Genomic DNA, 22900 nt, shown 5'->3' with positions numbered 1-22900 from the left:
AGTTTTAAAGCTATCAACTTCACTATCTTCTTTGGTTTGATTTTCATTGCACAAATTGTGGTTTAATTTTTTCCTGCTTATATTTCAATATGTTCTTGTTTTTGAAATCTTGCACAAAACTAGCTTTGAAATTTTTAATTGTGAAGCAGCATTGTATTGACTCATTTTTTGGCAACTTAGTGTTGCATTCTAAAATTTAAAGTTTTTCTTGAGGAACAAGCCTGCATTTCTTATTTTCTTCTTCCATTAAGCTAATTACAATACAGTGTTGAAATTCAATTAAATAGTAATGAAAATCACAGTCTTTGACAACAGCAACAAAACTAGTCTATAAATGAAGTAACAAGTGTCAGAAATTGAAATTTAAACCAGTGTTGTATATAGTATTGAAGGCAAGATTAAAATTTACATTTAACACGTTAAGAGTAAGTTAAATCTGATGTGATTGCATGATTTAATTAAACTGTTTTGTCAATTGACTGTTATTAATCATTTAAGTAAATTCAAACTTATTATGTTGTTTACTGATAAGTTTATTATTAACAATCTATTTAGATTGTTAATAATATAATTGTTAATTGTTAAATAATTCAATCAAATTTCTGATTACAATAAGCTAAACTTTTGTACTTATTTAATTTATATGTTGATATAAAATCACCACTTATTATATTTTAATGTAGATTAGAATGGAAATTCAAAATGTTATTTTTATTGTTGATGGGTTAAAGAAAAACATCAATTTGCAGCTAATTTATTTTTAGATCTAAATTGTCTAGAATTAATAAAATTCTGACAGTTAAATCTTATATTCTGTAAGTCTACTATGAAAATGTTTTTAGTAGATAAAGTGCATACATTTTGTTTTTATTTAATACTAGATGCTTATTCATTACACAGGAAAAACATAAGAATAAATGTCAAATTAATTTAATCAAAGAATATATTGAAAAAACTTTATAACTAACTTTTACCAAACTATGATTAAATAGTACAAAATAGCTAAAATTTTAAAATAAACTTAATATATACAGAATTTAATACACACCCCAAAAAAAAAAAACAAAAGCTATTAAATAAATATTAAAATGACTAAAACCATTTTGTCACAGTTGATCAGTACTAAATCAAACTGAAGATAAAAAAATCCCAAGATATGTTTATAGCAAATAAGTAATAAATTGCATAAATATATATTAAATGTTCTATTGAAAGTTTGATATAAAAGTAAAATGCAACAGTTTATAAACTTTTTATTTTTAAATGTGAATATATTAATATGATTAATTTGGTTAAAACATAACTCTGAAAATTAATAATTAATTTAATAAGTTTTTAGTATTTCTTTTAGTATGTAATAATGAATTGAATTTCAATACTAAAAATATCTGAATTTATCTTTTATGTTTATATGTATCATAGAAATAGAATCATTTTTAAGTTATTGTTACTAATTAATGCACTTTTTCGATAGTATAAGTGTTCTAGAGACATCTAATCAAAAGCTATCAAGTAAAGTCGCTTCTTTGACTACAGAATTGCAACGTGAAAAAAAGCATGGTATTGATCAGGCAACACTCTATAGACGACTACAAAAAAAGGTTCTTCTTGTTAGTAAGGTTGGTTTTTATCTGTTAATCTAATTTTATAAATATAATTTTTTAATCAAAGAAATAACAAAAATATTTTGTTTAGTAGTTAAAAATGAACTGCACGATTTTGATGATGATTATATTTTCCATTTATATTTAATTTAATATCATCATCATTTATATTTAAAATCATTACTTTTTAAAATTGCAGTTATAAAATTAGTTAAAAAAGAAATGCAAACATTTGTCTTTACAAAGTGATTAATATGGGCATTATGAATAATAACCAACAAAATCAGTCATTGTAATAAATTTCAATAATTTATCAAATTAACCGGTCTTTATGAATACTGCTATCACCTAGTCGGGCAAAGTGATAATAATATGTTGAGGAGTGATCATCTGACATATGCTAGCCAATCAGAACTTACATCTTAGTTGTGCATGCGTATTGCATTTAATACCAAATTTTAAATTTATGTGACCAGTAGTTAATCTTTCTTCTTTGACAAAAGTAATGATCATGGTGGAATCATTAAGTGATATGAATAATTGCTTCAACAACTTATTAAACGAGTTAATAGCAGAAAAGGGTGAGAACAATCAAATTTTTACAAAATCAGTGTATTTGTCAATGATACAAAAAGTGAGAGTCAAAAATGAAAGTTACTTCTAAGTTACCAGAAGAATATCAGTTAATAGTACTTTGAAATAATTCACAAAAAATAAATATTTCTAAATGAAATAAGTGGAGTTTTTTTAATCAAATTTAAAACTTGGTACTAAACATGATATACGCAACTGAGTGCCGATTGGCTAGCGTATGTCAGATAATCACTTCTCAACTTATTATTATCGCTTTGCCTGACTAGGTGATAGCAGTATTCATAATGACTGGTCAATTTGATAAATTTATCAATATTTATCAGACTGTGCACCCTTTTTGGTCATTATTCATAATGCCTGACTAATCACTTTGTCCATAACATATATATATGGTTAAGAATGTAATATTCCAGAATATAAAATACAATATATAACTTACACCAAATGTAATTGAATGAATAAGTATTTTAAGACACAAAAGATGTATTTAGTTTTAACAAAATTAATCTTGATATGATTTTACAGTCATCCCTTACCAACTGCAACTACTTTCATGCTATAAAAGGTACGGTGTGGTTGGTAAAACTACAGTGGGCTAAACAAATTTTTAGTTAATAAAAAGTTATGGGAAGAATGATAATTTCAACAGTTAATGTATTGATATATTGCATAATAAAAACTTTAATTCCACATTAAAAATACAACAATAAAATACAAATTTTTGTAAACCATAAGAAGCAAAAACTTCTAAAATTGTTTCAAACTGGTTGAGAAAAATCACAACTTTTCTTAAAAAAGCTAAGAATTGAAGACTAGTACATTTTGCATTTTCAAATCTTTGTGAATGTTATTTAAGTTGTATTTTTGAACAAACAAAAATAAAACAAAGTTCAGTCACTGATGTGATGTAAGTCAAGACAAAAATTTATTTACTTCCATGTAAGTTTATCACAATAATACATACAACAAGAAATTACAGTAATTTTGAGGTACATATACAAAGTCACTGCTACAATCCTTTCCCAAATAGTTCCACAATCTATCACAATATTGGGTTTATTACTCCCAATCTTCAATTCAACACCCCTTGGTGTTATTGTTTGAATTTGATTAGAAGAAAAACATTTTTTTTTTCATTCTCAATACCCGACAATGCAACTCTGTCATTCAGTTTGAATTTTCTCCAGAAATTTTTTATTTTGACATTCTAAAACAAAAACATTTGTTCCTTCAAATATTTTTTCTTGTGCTTCCATTCCTCTCATTCCATGTTTGATGCTTTAATTGGGCTGCAATTTGAAGAAATTGTAGATCTATAAATTCTTTCTGTTTTCTCTTAATCTCAAGAACAGAGTTATACAGTTGGTGATCAGTTAACGAACATAATCTGTTCCAAGACTTTGTTTGCTATCCAAATTATTCGTTAACTGATTATCAATTTACCATAGGTTTTATGGGAATTTGATTAATTTGTTCTGTAGACCCCAAAAAATAAAAAATATATACTTTCTTACTATGTTTATTTATATGTAATAATAAAAATACATATATACACAGTCTTGCATATTTATTAGTCGTGTTTTTTCCATTTGTGGGGGTTAAAGAATCTGTCTAATGTTGACTGTTTTTCTCTCTCCAGGATTTTTCAGAAGTAATTAATAGCATTGTAATTGTAGAGATCCTCAAGCCTATTAACCTCAACCTGGTTTGGATGCCATTCTAAGACCATTGTTCTGACATCCTCCCACTTCTTCAAAAATTCTTTAATAGCAGATATTGGCATTAATCCTCTTTTTCAGAAGAAAACATATCTTACCAGGATTCTTGGTGTTCTTCATTCAAGAGTTCTTGGCTTTCTTCTGTTGTCCAATCCGTTTCAGGTTTCATTATGAACTCTTCAATGTTCTTTATTTCTCAGATGTGGTTTTTGTTACTCCTTAAGCTGCTGGAGTCTTCTTGATTACACTGTATCTTTCTTAGATAAGATTGAACTGTGGCCTACTGTAGACCTGTTTAAGCCATACTGCCCAGCAACATCAGACATCTTCTGTCCACTCTCTACCTTTGCTATTATACGCTCACCTTTCGAAAATAAAAACTCACGCAAAACGTAACAAGCGTCCACCCAACAGTTTCGCGAATACTATAAAAGAATTGTTTCTGTCAGAAAAATAAAAGGATGGAATTACAAGGGAGAGTTTCAAAGTTTGAAGGAATACTATCCGATCAGTACATACTAGGTTGAGCGTCGATTTCAACATCTCTCGCAATCCGAAAAGTTTCGAATTGTTGTTTGAAGTTAAGGGAAGATCAATCAGTATTCATTATTTTACATTGCTTTTTCTTGTGTTTGTTCTGTGAGGTGTTCGTTGTCCAAACATAAAAATATTTCGCAAAAGTGTTCATTATGCAATTTGTTCGTTAACCGATCACCCACTGTATAATGAAATCCAAGACCTGATATGGAAATCTTAAGGGCAGGAGGCCCTGATTAATTATATATGAACTTTCAATGCAAACCAGAAGTCAATTCAAAACTTTTTCTGAATGTAGTCAATAGCATGACTTTATTGCTAACAGAGAAATATGATGTACAGGGGCAAGACACTATAGTACTAATTTGAGATGGAAAGCATATAGTTTAAATTAAATTAATTAAAAATATGATTAAAAATTGCAGCCCAGCATTGTGACAATGTCACAATAAATAATTGCTCATTTAATTCTTAAATTTTTGTAGATTGAATTCTGTGGGACTGATTCTCTATCCTAACAATTTGTAAGGCATCAACAATGCTTCCAATCCTAATTTAAAGTTTAAGGTATGTTCTGTGACTGATTTGATTCTTATAACATTATCTGTATAGTTGTATACTTTCAGTAAAAGTAAATAAAAAGAATATTATTTTTGGCATTTAATTACAAATAAATTTTTGCCTTTTTTTTTTTAATTTATGCAGAAAAGGCTTCTTTCCGCTCAAAGAGCACTAAGAGGCCCAGGGAAGCCTAGGCATAGTTGGTACATGAGAATCAACATGATGGCACAAAGAAGGGACAGCGGGTGAAGCGACATATCCTATTCTAATATTAGAGTTAGAACAGTGCATACGACACCCACATAAACACACACATATAACTAGAAACATATACACACAACAAAATATAACAAGTATACGAAAACATATATTACCAAGATAGACCCTGTAGAAACACCAAATAGCCCAGCCAGGAACAGTGACAGTATGCCGCAGCCAGCAGAAAGAGGGGACCGTAATGACTAGCACATTGAATAAAGCAATCTTTTAGTAAGTTAAAACCCTCAACGTTCTCTACTAAAGCATGGAGAGGAGCTGGCCAGACCTGCAACCGGTCGCAAAGGAAGGTGATCAATTTTCTTTGACAGATATCAAAAAGACTACAGTCATACAAGATATGCTCAATAGTGTCCGGAACCTGGCAACCACAGTTACAATTTGGGTTATTTATGATTTTGAATCTATAAAGATAGCTATTTAGTTTACCATGCTGCGTTAATAAAGTCATAGTGAGATGGTCATGATGCTTCCAATTAATTTTAATCCTGTGACTGACAGTAGGAAAGAAGCTATGCATAATGGCACCATTTGTGTCTGCTTGCCATCTGGAGTCCCACAGCTGAATTGAACTCTGCCGAAGAATATGCTTAGCATGCCCTAAAGGAAGAATAGAATAGTCTATATTACTATTTAAATGTGCACTAGTAGCCAGGAGTTCAGCCAAGGCATTCCCCGGGCAAGCAGAGTGTGCCTTAATCCAAGAGGCCTTAGTGTTGTACAAGGCGACACACTTTTTGAATAAGTTGTAGATGTCTAAACTTAGCTTGGTAGATATCTTAGGCTTTTTAAACAAGCCAATGCAGTCTGCGAATCAATGCAAAGTAACACATGGTTCAGCTTATTTTTAATTATGTAATTTAAAGCATGCCAGACAGCTAAAATTTCAGCCTGAACAATGGAACAATCCTGATGTAACTTAAAGTCTAAACAATGCAAAACTTGCATGCCTGACAGGAAAGCCACAGCTGCCCCGTGCCGCGCTCGGACCTCGACCCATCAGTGAATATCTTAAGCGGATGGTGGTCAGCATAATCGATCAATGCACCTTCATGTGAATATGCAGGGTGAGGAAGCTGCTCCACACTAGCATGGATAGCATACTGAACACAATAATTATTAAGGTGCAATGTACCTTCCCTCTTAATGTTAAAATAATCATAATGCTCTCTAAGCAGAAGATCCAATGGTAATTTGTTAGCTAAAAGTAAAGCAGTTTCTCTTGAAATAGTCCTATATCCCTTAATTATTTTAATACATACAAATACGTCGTTGAAACTTTAAAAGCATATCCCTATTCTTTTGGTACTTGAGCATTCCCCCATACCCCTACAGCATATCCCAAATACGGTAGTACAGCTCCCTCATAAATAACATCTAAAGTCTTAGAAGCAAGTCCCCACCGTAGGGTCGCTATTCTATTTAATGTGTAGCAGTTTCTCAGCCTTCCCCAACTGCACACGGATATGGGGCGACCAGCTAAGCTTGTCATGTAATGTAACCCCCAGGTATTTAATTGAATTTACATACTCCAAGACTTTCCCATTTAAAGTCAAAGGTGGTTTATTAATCTTACGCTTCCTCGTTACAAATAGCAATTTAGTCTTGTCAGTATTAAATTTTAATTTAGTTTCATTAGCCCAATTTTGAAGACTGGCTAGTATGGAACTAGCTTTCTTTTTAAGAGAATAAATATTTTTGTCAGTTACCGTCACAAGCAGGTCGTCGGCAAAGGCAAAGAGTTCACTACCGGTAGGAAGCTTGATTCTAAAAACAGTGTTCATTAAAATATTCCACAGGGCTGGGCCAGAAGCAGAACCCTGAGGAACATCCAGCGACACATCCCTAGTGGATACTACAGTATTATACCGTAAAGATACCTTCCTGTCCTGAAAGAAACTTACCACAAGATCATACAGATTCTTTGGTACTTCGGCAGTCCAAAGTTCGCGTAGAATGAGGATGGGCCAGGTGGTATCAAATGCCGAGGAAATGTCCAGAGAGATTACAATGCATATTTTTTTGTTACTTAAGGCATGCTGCATAATATCTCTAACTTTAATCAGGGGGGTCAACAGTACTCATCTGAGGAGTGAAGCCAAATTGGTTTTTATTTAGGAATTTTTTAAGATTTAAGTGGTAATTTATTCTATTGATCATTAATTTTTCTAAAATTTTACCTAATACAGGGAGCAAACTAATTGACCTAAAGGATTTCGGATTATCCAGAGTTTTGCCTGGTTTCGGAATGAGTTTCACCACTGCATGCTTCCATGCTGTGGGGAAGACACCAACAGCTAAACGCATATTGTAAATAATAACAAGGGAGTCTGGCGAGGTGCTAAAGGCATTTTTTATGATCTCCGCATTCAACCCATCCTGACCAGGCGCCTTCTTATTCTTTTGAGCCAAAATGATTTCTTTAATTTCCGAATGAACAAAGGGCAGATCATCGCCCATATGGTAAGGTTGCTGAATACAGTTCCTTATATCTCTGTGAGAATCACTATCATTATCAGTATTATCAGTATGAAAGAAATGATTTAAGAGCATATTGACAATTTCTTTGTCATCGTACAGTCTTGCCTTGTACATTTTTGATAGTTAAATTGGAAGAACTAGTAATAAAACTCTTCTTTAATAATTTATAAACGCGACCCCATGGATCAATGTTGCCCTTGTCTGTACAGAATCTCTTCCAGGATTCAGTTTTTGAAGACTTAATTAAATTTTGATAGCTCTGTCTAGCTTCTAGATACCACTTCTTAAAATCTGTACGATCTGGACCACAAGATTGCTGAAACCTACGCCTTAACCTATTAACACTTGCTCTGGAGAGCGTCAATTCACGACTCCACCAGGGAACAGAGTGTCTATACCATTTTTTGAGTGGAATACTTTTGTCAGCAGCTTTTTGAATAATTTCTATGTATTTTTGAATAATGTATTCCACTGGATGATTATGATGAATTAAATTATTAATCTCTGGAATATCTTCAGAGAATGTTTCGCTAAAACTGCTCCAGTCAGCTTTATGGACGTTTTTTACTAAATGGCATGCACGCTGGCTGTACATAATTCAACGTCAAATAATATATACCTATGGCCTGAAAGTGATTCAGCTAGCGAGACTCTCCAATTTTTGATATTAATGCTACCTTTAGTTAAGGTCAAATCAATATAGCTTTCTCCCTGGTGGGTAGAGAATATAGGCGGTCCCCCTAAATTATGTATGACTAAATCTAAATCGTATATTAGTTCTAGTATTCTCACTCCTCTTGGATTTTGAAGTCTGTCAAACCAGACAGGCAACCTACCATTTGCATCAGTACCAATCACGTAAGGAAATTTAAAGGCAGAGAAAAGCCTATTAATGGCCAGAATCTGTTCATCAATATCACCAGATGGTTTTAAATAAGTAGAGTTTACAATAAATTTAGAAGTATTTGTACTAATTAAAACAGTGCTAGAAAACTCATTCGATAGCTCCTCGATAAGAGAGGACGAGATGCTTTTATTAAATACCAGCACTGCAGAGGCCAAACCTAGGCTATAGCAATTGATCCACCCCAGAATACCCAGTGTCTGAGAGGAAGCATATGGATCTTGAATCAATGCTATATTGATCTTGTGGTCTAAGGCAAACTTAATTAAGTGATCTACAGCAGTAGAGCAGTGCTTGAGGTTAATCTGCACTATTTTTAGTTCCATTATTGCTTAGTGCTGTCAGTACTTAGTTTAATGTAATAGTTTAACACAGGGCAGTGACGGCTACGGGCCCCATGCCTGGGATCCACACGGTCTGCTTCCTGGCTGCACCTCTTATTGTAACACAGGCAGTTGATACACAGCATTTCGTGAGGTTCCACGTTACATTCTCTTGAGCAATGATTTGCTTTTGCACATTCGGTACAGCGAAGTTCACTGTGGCACATTTTAGTAGTATGCCCGTATTCCCAACACTTGCCACATCTTTTGTAGTAGTGAAAAGTATATACTTTCCTCTTCCTCCAGCCCATGTATAGAGTGTCACCCGCCTCCACAAACATCCTCCTGAGCTCAGGAGTGATGACAAACACCCACGACCGTATACCCCTCTCTTCCCTGCCCAGGAAGAAGACGTGCTTAATATGGTTCTCAGTGAGCATGTGAGCATTTTGTTTTAGGATGTATTCTTTCATCTTCTCTTCACTGATCCCCCAAGAAACCCCTGGGATAATAATCCTTGGGTCCCTTAGACTGGGAGCTCTTACTTTTACATATCCCCTGCTCTTTAGAGTGTTTAGCAACTTAACTGATCCTTCTTTATTGTTGCAGTTTATAGCAAACCCTTTTTTGATTTTGTGGACACCCGCTACACCTATGCCCAAATTGGTGATGTCCACCTCCTCCTCAATTTTTCCAATAATTTCCTAGCTGTCAGCATTCTCATCTGGATAAACCAATACAACTTTATCGTTAGCAGAACGTGAGTGCCTCCTCACAACGTCCGCATAAGTACATTTGTTTCTTGTGGGACTTAAATTCCCCAAACCGTGGCCATTATTAACAGGTTGCTGGAGGGAGTTAATGTGGAGTTTTTGCTGTTGGATGACATTATTAAAGCTTTTCTCGAGCTACTGCATCCGACTGCCTACACCAGTCAGACTCTGTATGGCTTTATCTTTGAGATCCGTCCGCATGTTGCGGGCTGCCTCTAAACATTCTTTAATGATGGACAGCTTCTTCTTTATTTCCTCTCCTAGCCCCATGATGATATCTTGAGACTCAGCCATGTTAACACAAATCAGCAAAACTTCTTAACAGAATGAGCAGACAATTGGGATGTCAAGAAAGATCCAGAAAAAATGCTTGAACTAGAGTTCGCCAAATGGCTTGGCAGCGCGGACAACTAGATAAAGACGGACAGCTGGACGATGCCGAAAGGAAAATAGATACGCCGATCAGCTAATGAGCCACGTGTACTGAGACAACTGGCTTTGTCCTTCCGCTACAACATTTACCCTTATTGTACCGTAAATAATGACTCGACTTTCACGAAAAATAATATATACAGTCGTGACAATGTACACAGTCTACAAGCTACAGTTGAGCTCGATTGCGATAATACGAGGCCCGCGATTAACACAATTATGGCCGAGTAGGCTGGTTGGCGTAACAGCACAAAAACAGTTTATAAATGTACAGTAATAGCACAGTGTATAGAGCTTCAGATGCTGATCCCAGTAATACCCCACACAAAAGGGCCTTCACAGTAGAAGCGAAGAATGCGACCACATGGTTCTAAGAGAACAATGGTCTTTGTTCTGGTACTCCTAGATAAAGCGTATAACATCGTACAAAAGTGCTTGATTGATATAACATTTGATAAAATCACTTACGGTGTAATCCGCTAAGCTTCCGTGCCGGTGAAAATCCTTACTCCTACGCTCGAAGCGCGCAATAAGGCCAAAGCCTACTAAAAAGTCTTCATTATAGTTCCTTATAAATGGCACGACACATAAAACACATATCAGATGAAGGCTCTCGTTGAGACAAGTCGAACGATATATATGTTCCACCAGTAAATCAAAATCGCCGCCGAAAAAAACGATCGAAAGCAGGAGCACATGCACCTATGTGCCTGCTCAAACGCCGACCTAAACTACCTCCTCGTAAATTTTTGCCTATAAAAGAACACATGTTAATTTTTGTTTTGGTTTAAAATACAGTATAATTTATCAGTAATCAAAGTTTTAAATAATAATACAATATTATTAAAATGTTTTGTAATATTTTCATTAATTCATTTTTTGATAACAATTGCATCATTTAAAAACCACAGTTGGGAAAATTGCTGTTGAAAAGGGATGTCTGTGTATTTATATGAAAAATGACTTATATATGTATACTATGCATTTAAAAGTTTTTATTTATACCAGGAACTAGATAGTTACAAAAGGGTTGTCAGTTCATATGAAGACGATAAATCCAGTATTTCATCTGTACAAAGTGAACATATTAAATCATTAGAAAACATTACAGAGAATTATCGAAATAGAGTTGATCAGGTTTGTTTTAGTCCATCATCATCTTATATAAACAATTATATTACTTAGTTTTAGTAGTTAGTCTTGGAACATTGTTATAATTTACTAATTTTTTCTGCAATAACTAATATTAGTCCATATTAGTTTGTCTTATCAAACATTTTTATTTCACAAAATGTCATTTAATATGTGCAGATATGTTTTGAGGTCATTTATCACCTCTTCAGTATGGCTAGTAAAATACATAACTTTTTATTAATAAATGTATTAACAAAAAGTTATGTATTTTACTAGCCATACTGAAGAAGAAATAAATGATCCCAAAACATTTATGATAATTAGAAGTAAATTTTTGTGAAATAAAAATGTTTAACAATAAGACATTTCTATTTCGCAAACTAATCTGGTTTTAATAGTTCTTGCAGAAAAAATTAGTATATTTAGCTATGGTTTGAAAAATTTTGATAATATTTATATATATTAAAGTACATATAATATTTAAACTTATTATTCATATCAAAAAGGGTACTTTTAGCAGTAGAATTTACTTATTGTAAAGACACAAGAGCTTGGGACTTATCAGTCAGTTAGTGTTATCAGAATAGGTAACATTAAACAGGGTAAGTAAAGAAATTTACAATTAGTAGAAATTCTGGTTTTATTGACTCTGAAATATTGTCTGGCTGGCAAAAATGATATAATTGGTATAATAAATGCTAGAAATTAAAGTACTATCCTGTGAGCAAATAGCGATTAAAAAGTATATCTATTTATTTTTAATTGGAGTGAAGGTTTATTTATTATTTTTAATTATTGATTAATACTAATTCATTCAGTGTTGTTTGCAGTACACTCTTTAACAGGACTGTTTAGAGGGGAGTGGGAGATTTTTCAATGCGCCATAAGTTTTTTTAGGGATCTTTGTTTATAGAAGTAGGAATCTCTGTGTTTCTACTAACAGAAAATAAAATCTTTAAAACTCCCTTTTATTAATAAAGAAACATGCTATGTATTTTATTTGATAAAAAAGTCAAAACACTAAAAGGTTCTGTTCTACACTGGGCTCCACCCAATGTTCAATGTTTCTTGGTCTTTAAAGACCATTTACACCTGGTCATTAGCCATGCTAGTATATGATTGAAATAAGAAATGCTAGCAATTTAAAGTATTGTTCTATGAGCAAATAACAATTAAAATGATTAACGTTTAACATTTCTAAGTACTGATTAAGATACGATAACTTTTTTAAAACCTCTTTTTATCTTGTAGGCACTGAGAGCCTTTTTCAGACTTACAGTGGGTTTGGCCAGGCCCACAATGTGGTGGTCAAGTGATGGTGGACAGAGTTGACATATCCGGGACAGCCCACCTCCAAAAAATTGCTTTTAATTGCTTTAGTGTATAGTTTTAATATCAGAATTCAATAAAATTAGAATTTCCTCTAATTGTAATCTTATTTACTTAACCTACTGCAAATTTCAGTCTGTTGTTGTTATCAGTATATGTGAGTTTCAAATTGATTAGAATAAATGGATTAATTGTATAGTTGTACATGCATGTACATATAAATATAAAATCTTATAATAAATTAATCAGTTATTAAATGATGAGTATTATTAATAAAAGTTTAGCTAATAAAATTATTTTTTGCAGTTAAAAATTTATAAAAATTTGAACAATGATTAAATTAATTTATACATTAACTAATATTTGATTACCTTATTTTAATGAACAAGACAAAATTATAAGTTAAAGTTTTGTATACCAGAGAATAGTACTAAAACTAAATAGTATTTATAACATTAAAGTTTCCTCTTAGTTCTTTGTTAATTTGTATTTTTTATTGTGTAATTGGAATTCATAATAATATAGTAAAGCTAAATAATAATAAGAATATTAACCAGTTATAAGTTCTTATATTTAATCCAGTAACAAATAAATTTTAAAAGTTCAATAGCAGTAAAATTCTGCTATAGAGTTTCATGTTTATTATAACAAAATATTATTATAAGTTAATATATATATTAACTTATAATATTACTAACTTATAATTTATGTATACTAACTTATTAAGATTATAAGTTAGTATATATTATAAATAAGTTAAAGTTTTATTTTATTTGGACATTAAAAATTGATATTAAAACATAAAAAGCTTTATAGCTTAAAGTAAAATTACCTAACATTTTGCATTTAAATTGAAGTAAAAAAATTAAGAAAATTGCTGAGATTTACTATTAACTATTTAAATGAAAGTGTTATTTCAAAATTATATATAATAGAAAAAATTTGTTTTCAGTCTTGTATAATGTAATACTTAAACAAAATAAAATTTTAACTATTTATATTTTATATTACTTTTCAGCTTGAAAAAGAATGCAATGAATTACAGAAACAAATAGACAAAAATAGTCAGTTTATTAATTTAGAAGAGGCAGAAGATATAGAAAAGTTAAGGTTTGTATTTTATCAAATTTAATTTTTACTAACTTTTATTTATATATAGCTTTATTTAAAATATAGGTAGCTGTCAGTATTTACGAAGGTTTATTCATTAGAAATGTTGCAAATACCAAATTTACAAAGCCCAAGTAGAAAGGTCTATGGGAAAATCCAGTTAGAAAATACAGGTTGTGTCAGTGTGGCTGAGCTGAAGCATCTGCTACATTGGGAATATTTAAACTTTGTAAATGATTCAATAAGCAAATACAGTAATATTAACTAATGTTTATTTTATTCATGTATTTAATTATATTAAAAGCCTTGTCTTGCATTTTAAGATTATTGTGGAGGAGTTAAAACAATTTGGAAAAATTGAGTTAACATTGCTTGATGAGAGTGATGTCACATCTGTTGTGATGAATTGTTTTATCTGTGAGTATGGCTCTGTCGTAGTATATTTCGCATGTCATTTTCTAATATTGCCTGTGGAGTATATTTGTAGTTTGGTACTTGGATTTTAGTAATCTGTGTTTGTGTGCAAGCTCTTCATATGTAATATTTGCTATTTGATTATGCCTATGTAAATAGTCTGTTTTTGCTAAGAGCTTGCAACCAGAAGTTATATGAATTATTGTTTCTGGCAGAATGTGGCATTTTCTGCAAGAGTCATTTGTGAGTGATATGTCCTTCAGGATATTTTTTGTAGTTTTTGGTTTTTATGACCTGGTCTTGAATGGCAACCATAAAACCCTGTCTCTCCAAACAGGCAGCCCTTAGTCAGCCAATAGTTTGATGCAATTTTGTCAACATAGTCCTGAGCTAGGTCATAGGCATACCTGCCGTGAAGTGCATTTTGGGCCCTGCCATGATTTCTTAGTGGTGTCTATGTTTATTATGTGTTGAGCTATGTCCAGGTGCTCAGATTGTGCCAGAGTTATAGTTTTATTTAATTTTGATGTTTCTTGTTTTTTGTGGAATTTTTCCACACGACTCCACAGAAAAACTCTCACAGTGTCAAACTTTGTAGTGCAGGTTAACTATATTAGTCAGGCCACAGCCACTATCTTTACTAGAAACAGTTAGTCTTTCTACAGAAGATTTAGGATGATATTGTTCATGTTTAATAAGTGTTTTTCTTATTTTTCTTTGGAGTTGCTCAAGATCTGTGCATGTCTAGTGTATAACTCTAAAAGAATAAATGAGTACAGGGACAACATATGTATTAGTAGCCTTAATAGTATTTTTTCCGTTTAGGTGTGTTTTCAGTACTGCATGTAATTTGTTCTTATTGGGCTACAATTTGAAAAAATTGTAGACCTATAAATTACCACTGTCATCCATCCGTCTGTGTGTCTGTCCTTAATCTCGAGTTAGACAGATGAAAGACAAGACTAGATATGGAAACCTTAGTGGCAGGAGTTCCCAATTAACTATATGTGAACTTCTAAAGCAAACCAAAAGTCATTATTTCAATCTAAAAATTTTTCCTTGAAAGGTATTATATAGATGACCAGCATTACTCTATTGTTAATGAAAAAGTATGATGTACAAGGACAAGCCACTACTAAATTGAGGTGGAGAGCATATATTTTAAATTAAATAAATTAAAAATATGATTGTCACAATGCTGGGCTGCAATTTTTAATGCCACAATAAATAATTGCTCATTATTATTATTATTATTATTAATATAGAACTACGTTATGGACGAAGTGATTAATAGAGCATTATTTATAATGTCCAGCCATTATGAATAATGACTAAAATGGCAGCACAGCCTGATAAATATTGACTAATTTATTAAATTGACCAGACACTATGAATACAGCTACATTTCCTTTAGGCAACTTGATTTTTTTTAAAATCTCTACTTTTTTCATTAAGAATTATTTCAAAGTATTTTAAAATTGACATGAGATCTTTTAAAACTATTATTAGCAGTATTACTTAAACTAATGTTAACAAAAAGTATTATTAACAAATTTATACTTCAATCAAAAAATCAACTTAAAGAAAACTTCTGGAATGTCATTTTTATTATATTTTTATATAACAAAAATTGTTGTTAATTTTAAAGTGAATCTCTAAATCTTCCTCTGTATTAATGTTGGTCAATGATTCATTAGGTATAAAATTCTTTAGTCCACTTTAACTTTGCTGCAAACATGACCTCATTGAAGCTGCAGTTTATACCTGTATGATGCACTCGATTTTTCGTCAGTTGTACAAAACGTAATCCTTCTGACCATTTGTTAGCGTTGTTAGTCTCTGACCAAGAACTAACCATATTTTCTATGTCTTGATTTCATCTTTCTATTGAACACTAACTTTGTGAGTGCTTGGGCTTTCCATGCACTAGTTTTAACTCAGGCACATACTACACAGTTTTTTATGACATTATTGGTGAATCCTCTGCTGTATCACCTTTAAAGATACCTAGTGCACTGAAAATCGTAAAAATGTCTATAAGAACATAGGCTACATCTTCAGCCCTTTTGGTTTTTAATGGTAATAATTAAATGAATTCAGTCAGGTGGTCTTGGTATACATGAATATAAATTTATATTGCTCATCGGCTTGTGACTGCATATCTATAAGGTTGACCTGACGTCTCTAGTTCATTTCATTACTTAAAATTGGTTTAACTACCAAGCCTTTCTTAGGAACATTCTGTTTTTTCTGACAAATTTCACATAAGTTCAAGTAAATTATGATCATATTTTGTATTCCTTGTAATATTTCGTAATATTTTCCATATGGTTTTTGCCACCATGGTCAATAGCAATGTCTGAAATATTTCTTCAGTGTGAACATATTTAATCAAATTACTTTCTTTTACAGGCACAATTAATTTTTCTATTTCTCCGATAGATACAACATCACATCTATGTAAACCCTGATATTCTTCTCATAGCTTCAAAGTCACTTTGATTTTTGACTCTTTCACTTTTTGTATCATTGTCAAATACACTGATTTTGTAAAAATTTGACTGTTTTGATTTTGTCCTGCTATTAACTCATTTAATTGATCATTGAAGCAGCTATTCATATCACTTAATCATTGCTTCATGATCGTTACTTTTTTCAAAGAAGAAAACACTTTAATTTTACTTTTGCCTCTTAAAAATTATATTAATTAGATTATCAACAATCATGAGACAGATAATAGTGAGGGCTTATCACACCAATGATGGGAACAAACACTCAGGAATCAAAGTGAAAACGTTTAATAAATACGAAAATGACTACATAAGTAGTATGGAAACGAAAAACCCAAAATGCATTTTGGACTATTTTCCGATAGCAAATTAGTATTATCTAAAGATATTAGTATATTTAAAATTATACAAGGTAAAGGTAAACTTAAAACTATGCCTAAAGCTATACAATATAAATATTATAATGCCATTATAACTGTATGAGCAGCTCATAGTTATAACGGTGTTTTCATCTTTATATTGTATGGCTTTAGGCATAGTTTTAAGTTTACCTTTACCTTGTGTAATTTTAAATATATTAAAGCCTTTAGTTAATACCAACTGATGATGGACTATTTTCTATTGGAAAATAGTCCAAAATGCATTTTGGGTTTTTTGTTTCCATACTTATGTAGTCATTTTTGTGTTTATTAAACATTTTCACTTTAATTCCTGAATGTTTGTGCCCATTATTGGTGTGATAAGCCCTCACTATTATCTGCCTCACGGTTGTTGATAATTTAATTAATGTAATTATACCAAGGGCTAGAAGCAACTTTTGTAATAATTTTGTAAAATTAAAATGTTGCACAAGATTAACTACTGGTCACATGAATTTAAAATTTGATACTAAATGCAATATACATGTGCAACTCAAACACGAATAATGATTGGTTAGTGTATGTCAGATAATACCTTGAGGAGTGTATTATCACCACTTTGCCCGACCAGGTGAGAGCAGTATTCATAGTGACCAGTCACTATGAATACTGCTGACTAGTCAATCTGATAAATTATGATAAAAAACCTGAAATTTATTACAGTGCCTTATTTCATTTGTCATTATTCATAATGCCTATACTAATCATTTAGTCCATAACATATATATTTACATAGTTGTGGCATAGACTTCATCATATATGATTTGGCAGGAGGTATTGTTGCTGTAATATGATGACTTCAGTTTGGTAGTACAGTAGTCATTGTACTTTTCTTGGTTATATCAAAAAATGTAAAAATTAGAGATAATGAAGTGTGTGTTTTTTAAAGTACTGCACTGTAATTGAAATATTATAAAAGCAATTCATGAATACGAAAATGTTTTATGAAGAGTTGTGCAGTTGGTCATATCTTTTCAATCGTGAATAAGCAAAAGTACAAACACCAAATATGTGAATACTGAAGTTACCTGTATAGCACACGAATATCTTGTTCTATAAATATTAAACTTCTTGAAATAAAATGATATTTTTGTGAGGGTATAGCTCTTGGGAAACCCTGGTGTGACGGTCTATGGGAGTCTCCCATGTGACGGCACCCCCCTGTTGGGCCCCATGGTGGGTGGGGTCACTAGGAGCTGAATATAAATTCTTAAATATGGATACCAAAAACCAAAAACAAGCACAGACAAAAGAAAAGACCTCCAGCCAACCTGCTTACTTAATAGTGCATGCAACTGGAGAAAAACCCCTTGCTAAGTGTTCTCCTTTTTTGATTCAAAAGCTATTTGAATCAACCATTGGGCATTTAAAAAAAACGCAAAAATTGAGGTCAGGGGATCTACTAGTAGAAACAGCCTCTCCTCAACAAACAGTAAAGCTTTTGTCAATGAAGACTCTTGGAGACATGGCAATTTCGGTCACACCACACGTAAGTTTGAACTCCTCACGAGGTGTGATATCTGAGTTTGACTTAATGTCTGAAGACGAATCAGACATTCAGATCGGCCTCTCAGACCAAGGTGTCACTTCCGTTCGACGCATTTCGATCCGTCGAGACGGCAAGTTGATACCCACAAAACATTTAATCCTCACGTTCAACAAGCCTACATTGCCATCCTTTGTTACAGCCGGGTATCTGCGCTGTGCAGTTCGTCCGTATATTCCAAATCCGCTGCGTTGCTTTAAATGCCAGCGATTTGGACATTCCCAGACGTCTTGCCGAGGCAAAAGCTTATGTGCACAGTGTGGAACTGAAGGTCACGACAGTACTGAATGTAAAAGTACTCCACACTGTGTGAACTGCAAAGATGCCCATCCTTCCTACTCCCGGAAATGCCCTGCATGGCAAAGAGAAAAAGAAATTCAACGGATAAAAACTGAGAAAAACATATCATATCCAGAGGCTCGTCGCATGGTCACTCCAAGTGCACCTATGCAACAAAAGACATTTGCTGCCGTGTTGAAATCTACTACGACACGTGGGGTTCAAACAGATATTTCTGTATCCCCAAGCGAATCTCTTACATGCCATGCAAGATGCTTATTGATCCCATCTACACAATCAGAAGAAAAGGAGATCACAAAGACTAAAACCTCTGTAAGTAAATCAGGGGTAACAACCAGAAATGTGGGTTCTAAAAAAGCCAGTAAGAACCCACTTAACAAACAAAGAGTGAAAGCAGCCCTCTCTAAAGTTTCAAAAAAATCAGAAGCTCAATCTGTGAGTGAGTTTTCTGACATATCTGACGAAGAGCCTAATATGGAGGTTACGAAACCAAAGTCACCTCCAAAAGAGAGACCCCCTGTTAAATTAAAGAGGGATACCCTCGCAAAGAATGCTACCTCAAACACATAATGGATTATAAAATAATCCAATGGAACTGTCGTGGTTTCCGCAACAACTTCTCTGACGTTAAACACCTGACATACTCTACCTCATCTCTCTGCGTGGCACTCCAGGAAACACATCTAAAACCTGGAGAAAGAATTTCTTTAAAAGGATTCGATCTTTACCGTAAAGATGACGACAGCCACACCCGCGCCAGTGGAGGTGTGGCTGTACTGGTTTCAAACCGCATCCCGTCTTTACCGGTACAAATAACAACAGAACTGCAAGCTGTGGCAGTCAGAATTTCAATTGGCGTTACTGTCACAGTTTGTTCGATATACTTGCCACCAGATGTCAGAGTCAATGACGATGAATTGGATGCCTTGGTTGAACAGCTGCCAACTCCATTCTTTCTACTTGGTGATTTCAATGGTCACAATCCAATGTGGGGCAGTCCCGACATCAATCGTCGTGGCAGGGCCATTGAGAGATTTATAGGCAATCACCAACTGTATATATTTAATACCGGAGAAGTGACATACTTCCATGCCCAACAAGAACATTTACTGCCATTGATTTATCATTAGCTAGCCCAAACTTGTTTTCAGCATTTACATGGGGAGTTGGATCTAATCCACTCTCTAGTGACCACTTCCCAATATTTTTAAAATACCGAGGCAGAGAAAGCTGTGAAACAGCCCGTCCACCACGCTGGAAACTTGAAACAGCAGATTGGCCTGCATTTTCTTCTTTGGCTAAAATCACTGAGGAAATGGTCAATACTGCTGATATCAATGATGCAGTTGAAGCCGTCACATCGACTATTATTCAGGCAGCTGAAAAAACAATGGGGATAACATCAACCAGATATCCAAAGCATCCGAAACCATGGTGGAGTCAAAATTGCGAGGCAGCATTTAAAAAACAAAAGAAAGCATGGGGGATTTTCAGAAGATACCCCACTGCTAACAATTTGATTGCTTTTAAGAAAGCAAAGGCAAATGCCAGGAAAATAAGGAGGCAAAGCCAAAGGGATTCTTGGAGGAAGTATGTATCTAGCATAACATCTTCCACCAGCTCAAAAGCAGTCTGGGATAAAATCCATAAAATTAATGGGAAATATGCTTCTCATTCTCTGTCCATGTTGGAAAATAATGGCACAATAATCAGCGATATACGGGGTATTGCTGATCTGTTGGGTGAGACGTTTTCGGCTTCATCCAGCAATATTGTGTATACAAGGGATTTTCAGGTTTATAAAGCTCAAAGTGAAAAACAGTACTTAAACTTTTACTCCTCATCTAATGAGGAATATAATGTGCCATTCACCAGAATAGAATTACATAGAGCGATGTCTCGCTCGGGGAATACTGCTGTAGGCCCGGATAAAATCCACTACAGCATGATTAAAAATTTGTCAGACAATTCCCTTTGTAATCTTTTGAATCTGTTCAACAGAATATGGACAGAACATACCTTTCCTGACTCTTGGAGGCTATCTATCATCATTCCCATACCCAAGCCAGGTAAAGACTGCAAGAATCCCTCTAATTACAGACCAATCTCTCTTACGAGTTGTCTCTGTAAACTTTTTGAGAGAATGGTAAATGGACGTTTGATGTTCCTCTTAGAGGAAAAGGATTACTTTTCACCACATCAGAGTGGATTTCGTAGGAACAGAAGTACCACGGACAATTTAGTAAACCTTGAAGCATCCATACGCGAAGCGTTCGTTAGACGACAGCACTTAGTGTCTGTGTTTTTCGATATAGAGAAGGCCTATGATCGCTGCTGGCGATACGGAATACTTCGTGATCTGCACCAATTCGGATTGCGGGGTAATTTGCCAACTTTTATAAAAAACTTTTTACGGAATCGAAGATTCCAAGTCAGGATGGGCACAACTTTATCTAGGCCTTACACACAAGAAGAAGGTGTTCTTCAAGGTTCTATTTTGAGTGTGACTCTGTTTCTAATTAAAATTAACAGCATGGCGAAATGTCTCCCTCCCAGTGTGAAACACTCTCTGTATGTGGATGACTTTCAGATCTCCTGCCAGTCTAGTAATATGAGTTTTATTGAGAGACAACTGCAAACCTCCCTAAATCGCATAGACAATTGGTCCAAGACCAATGGTTTCAGCTTTAACGTAGAGAAGACGTCGTGCATTCACTTTTGCCGAAGGCGTGGTTTGCACCTGGAGCCTGAAATTTACCTAAATGGGGTTAAAATCCCAATGGTCAACGAAGCAAAATTTTTGGGTGTCGTGTTTGACCATAAATTGACGTTCTTACCACACTTGCGCAATTTGAAGAGTAGATGTTTAAAATCTCTGAACCTTTTAAAGGTATTATGCTGCTCATTCTGGGGAGCAGACAAATGTTCGATGCTCAGAATATATAGAGCTCTTGTTCGCTCTAAGCTTGATTATGGATGTATTGTGTATGGCTCTGCGCGAGAATCTACTCTTCGGATGCTGGATCCAATCCACCATCAAGCATTGCGTTTGTGCACTGGTGCGTTTCGAACTTCTCCTGTCCAAAGTTTATACGTAGATGCTTATGAGCCCCCACTATCTCTCAGGCGAGAGCAGTTGTCTCTGTTCTATTACATTAAACAGAAATCTTTGGCTAAACCTTCAGTTTATTGTAGAGTATCAGATACTCAGCTGAAAAGATTATTTACAGCCCGCCCAAGTTGTGTCCCTACATTTGACATTAGAATGGAGAATGTAAGCAGCACGATTGACCTGGACACAAGCAACATTTCACAGGCCGAGGTCGATAATATATCACCTTGGTCAACTCCTGTGATTAATGTTGACATTAGCTTAAAGCAGTTTCCTAAGGAATCCACCCCGGACTACATCTATAGGCAGCACTTTGCAGAAATTCAACATCACGACAGGAATTTAATTCCTATTTATACAGATGGATCGAAATCGGTTGATTACGTTGGCTCAGCCTTTGTCTGCCAGGATGAGATCGTGGCAGAACAAATTGCATCAAATTCTTCCATCTTTACTGCAGAGGTGCAGGCTATTTACCTAGCCTTAAAATATGTAATTAGGAAAGGTCATCGTTGCTGTGTTATTTACACTGACTCAGTTAGTGCACTTCAGGCTTTGATCTCACATGAACCTAGTTCTCACTCTATAGTGATTAAAATTCGCAAACTGTTTTGCCATCTTATTGCAAGTAATATTTTTGTAAAATTTTGTTGGGTCCCAGGCCATGTAGGTATAAAAGGGAATGAAGCAGCTGATGCAGCTGCAAAGTCAGCAAGTTCTTCTCAGCATACAATGCTTATTGAAGGAGGTGACTTGAAGCTGGTTGTTAAAAAACGACTAGCAGAGAGATGGCAAAATGTGTGGAACGAACAAGTCCACAATA

The 22900-nt window shown here is 33.8% G+C and overlaps 1 protein-coding gene across 2 annotated transcripts in view; it reads left to right on the top strand.

Moving 5' to 3' along the window:
• LOC136977878 (mitotic spindle assembly checkpoint protein MAD1-like) overlaps positions 1 to 22900 on the top strand; it is a 46419-nt gene that overhangs the window by 13981 nt on the left and 9538 nt on the right. For both annotated transcript variants that reach the window (XM_067273468.1, XM_067273469.1), the window contains exons 10-12: positions 1475 to 1619; positions 11212 to 11340; positions 13685 to 13776. In XM_067273468.1, coding sequence (XP_067129569.1) covers positions 1475 to 1619; positions 11212 to 11340; positions 13685 to 13776 — 366 coding nt within the window. The remainder of the gene's footprint in view (positions 1 to 1474; positions 1620 to 11211; positions 11341 to 13684; positions 13777 to 22900) is intronic.

This window comes from Centruroides vittatus, unplaced genomic scaffold (genome assembly GCF_030686945.1).
Source record: "Centruroides vittatus isolate TY-2023 unplaced genomic scaffold, ASM3068694v2 contig_481, whole genome shotgun sequence".
NCBI classification, from domain to species: Eukaryota; Metazoa; Arthropoda; class Arachnida; order Scorpiones; family Buthidae; genus Centruroides; species Centruroides vittatus.
The sequence above is the reverse complement of the archived record's forward strand: the minus strand, read 5'-3'. Positions and strand labels throughout refer to the sequence as shown.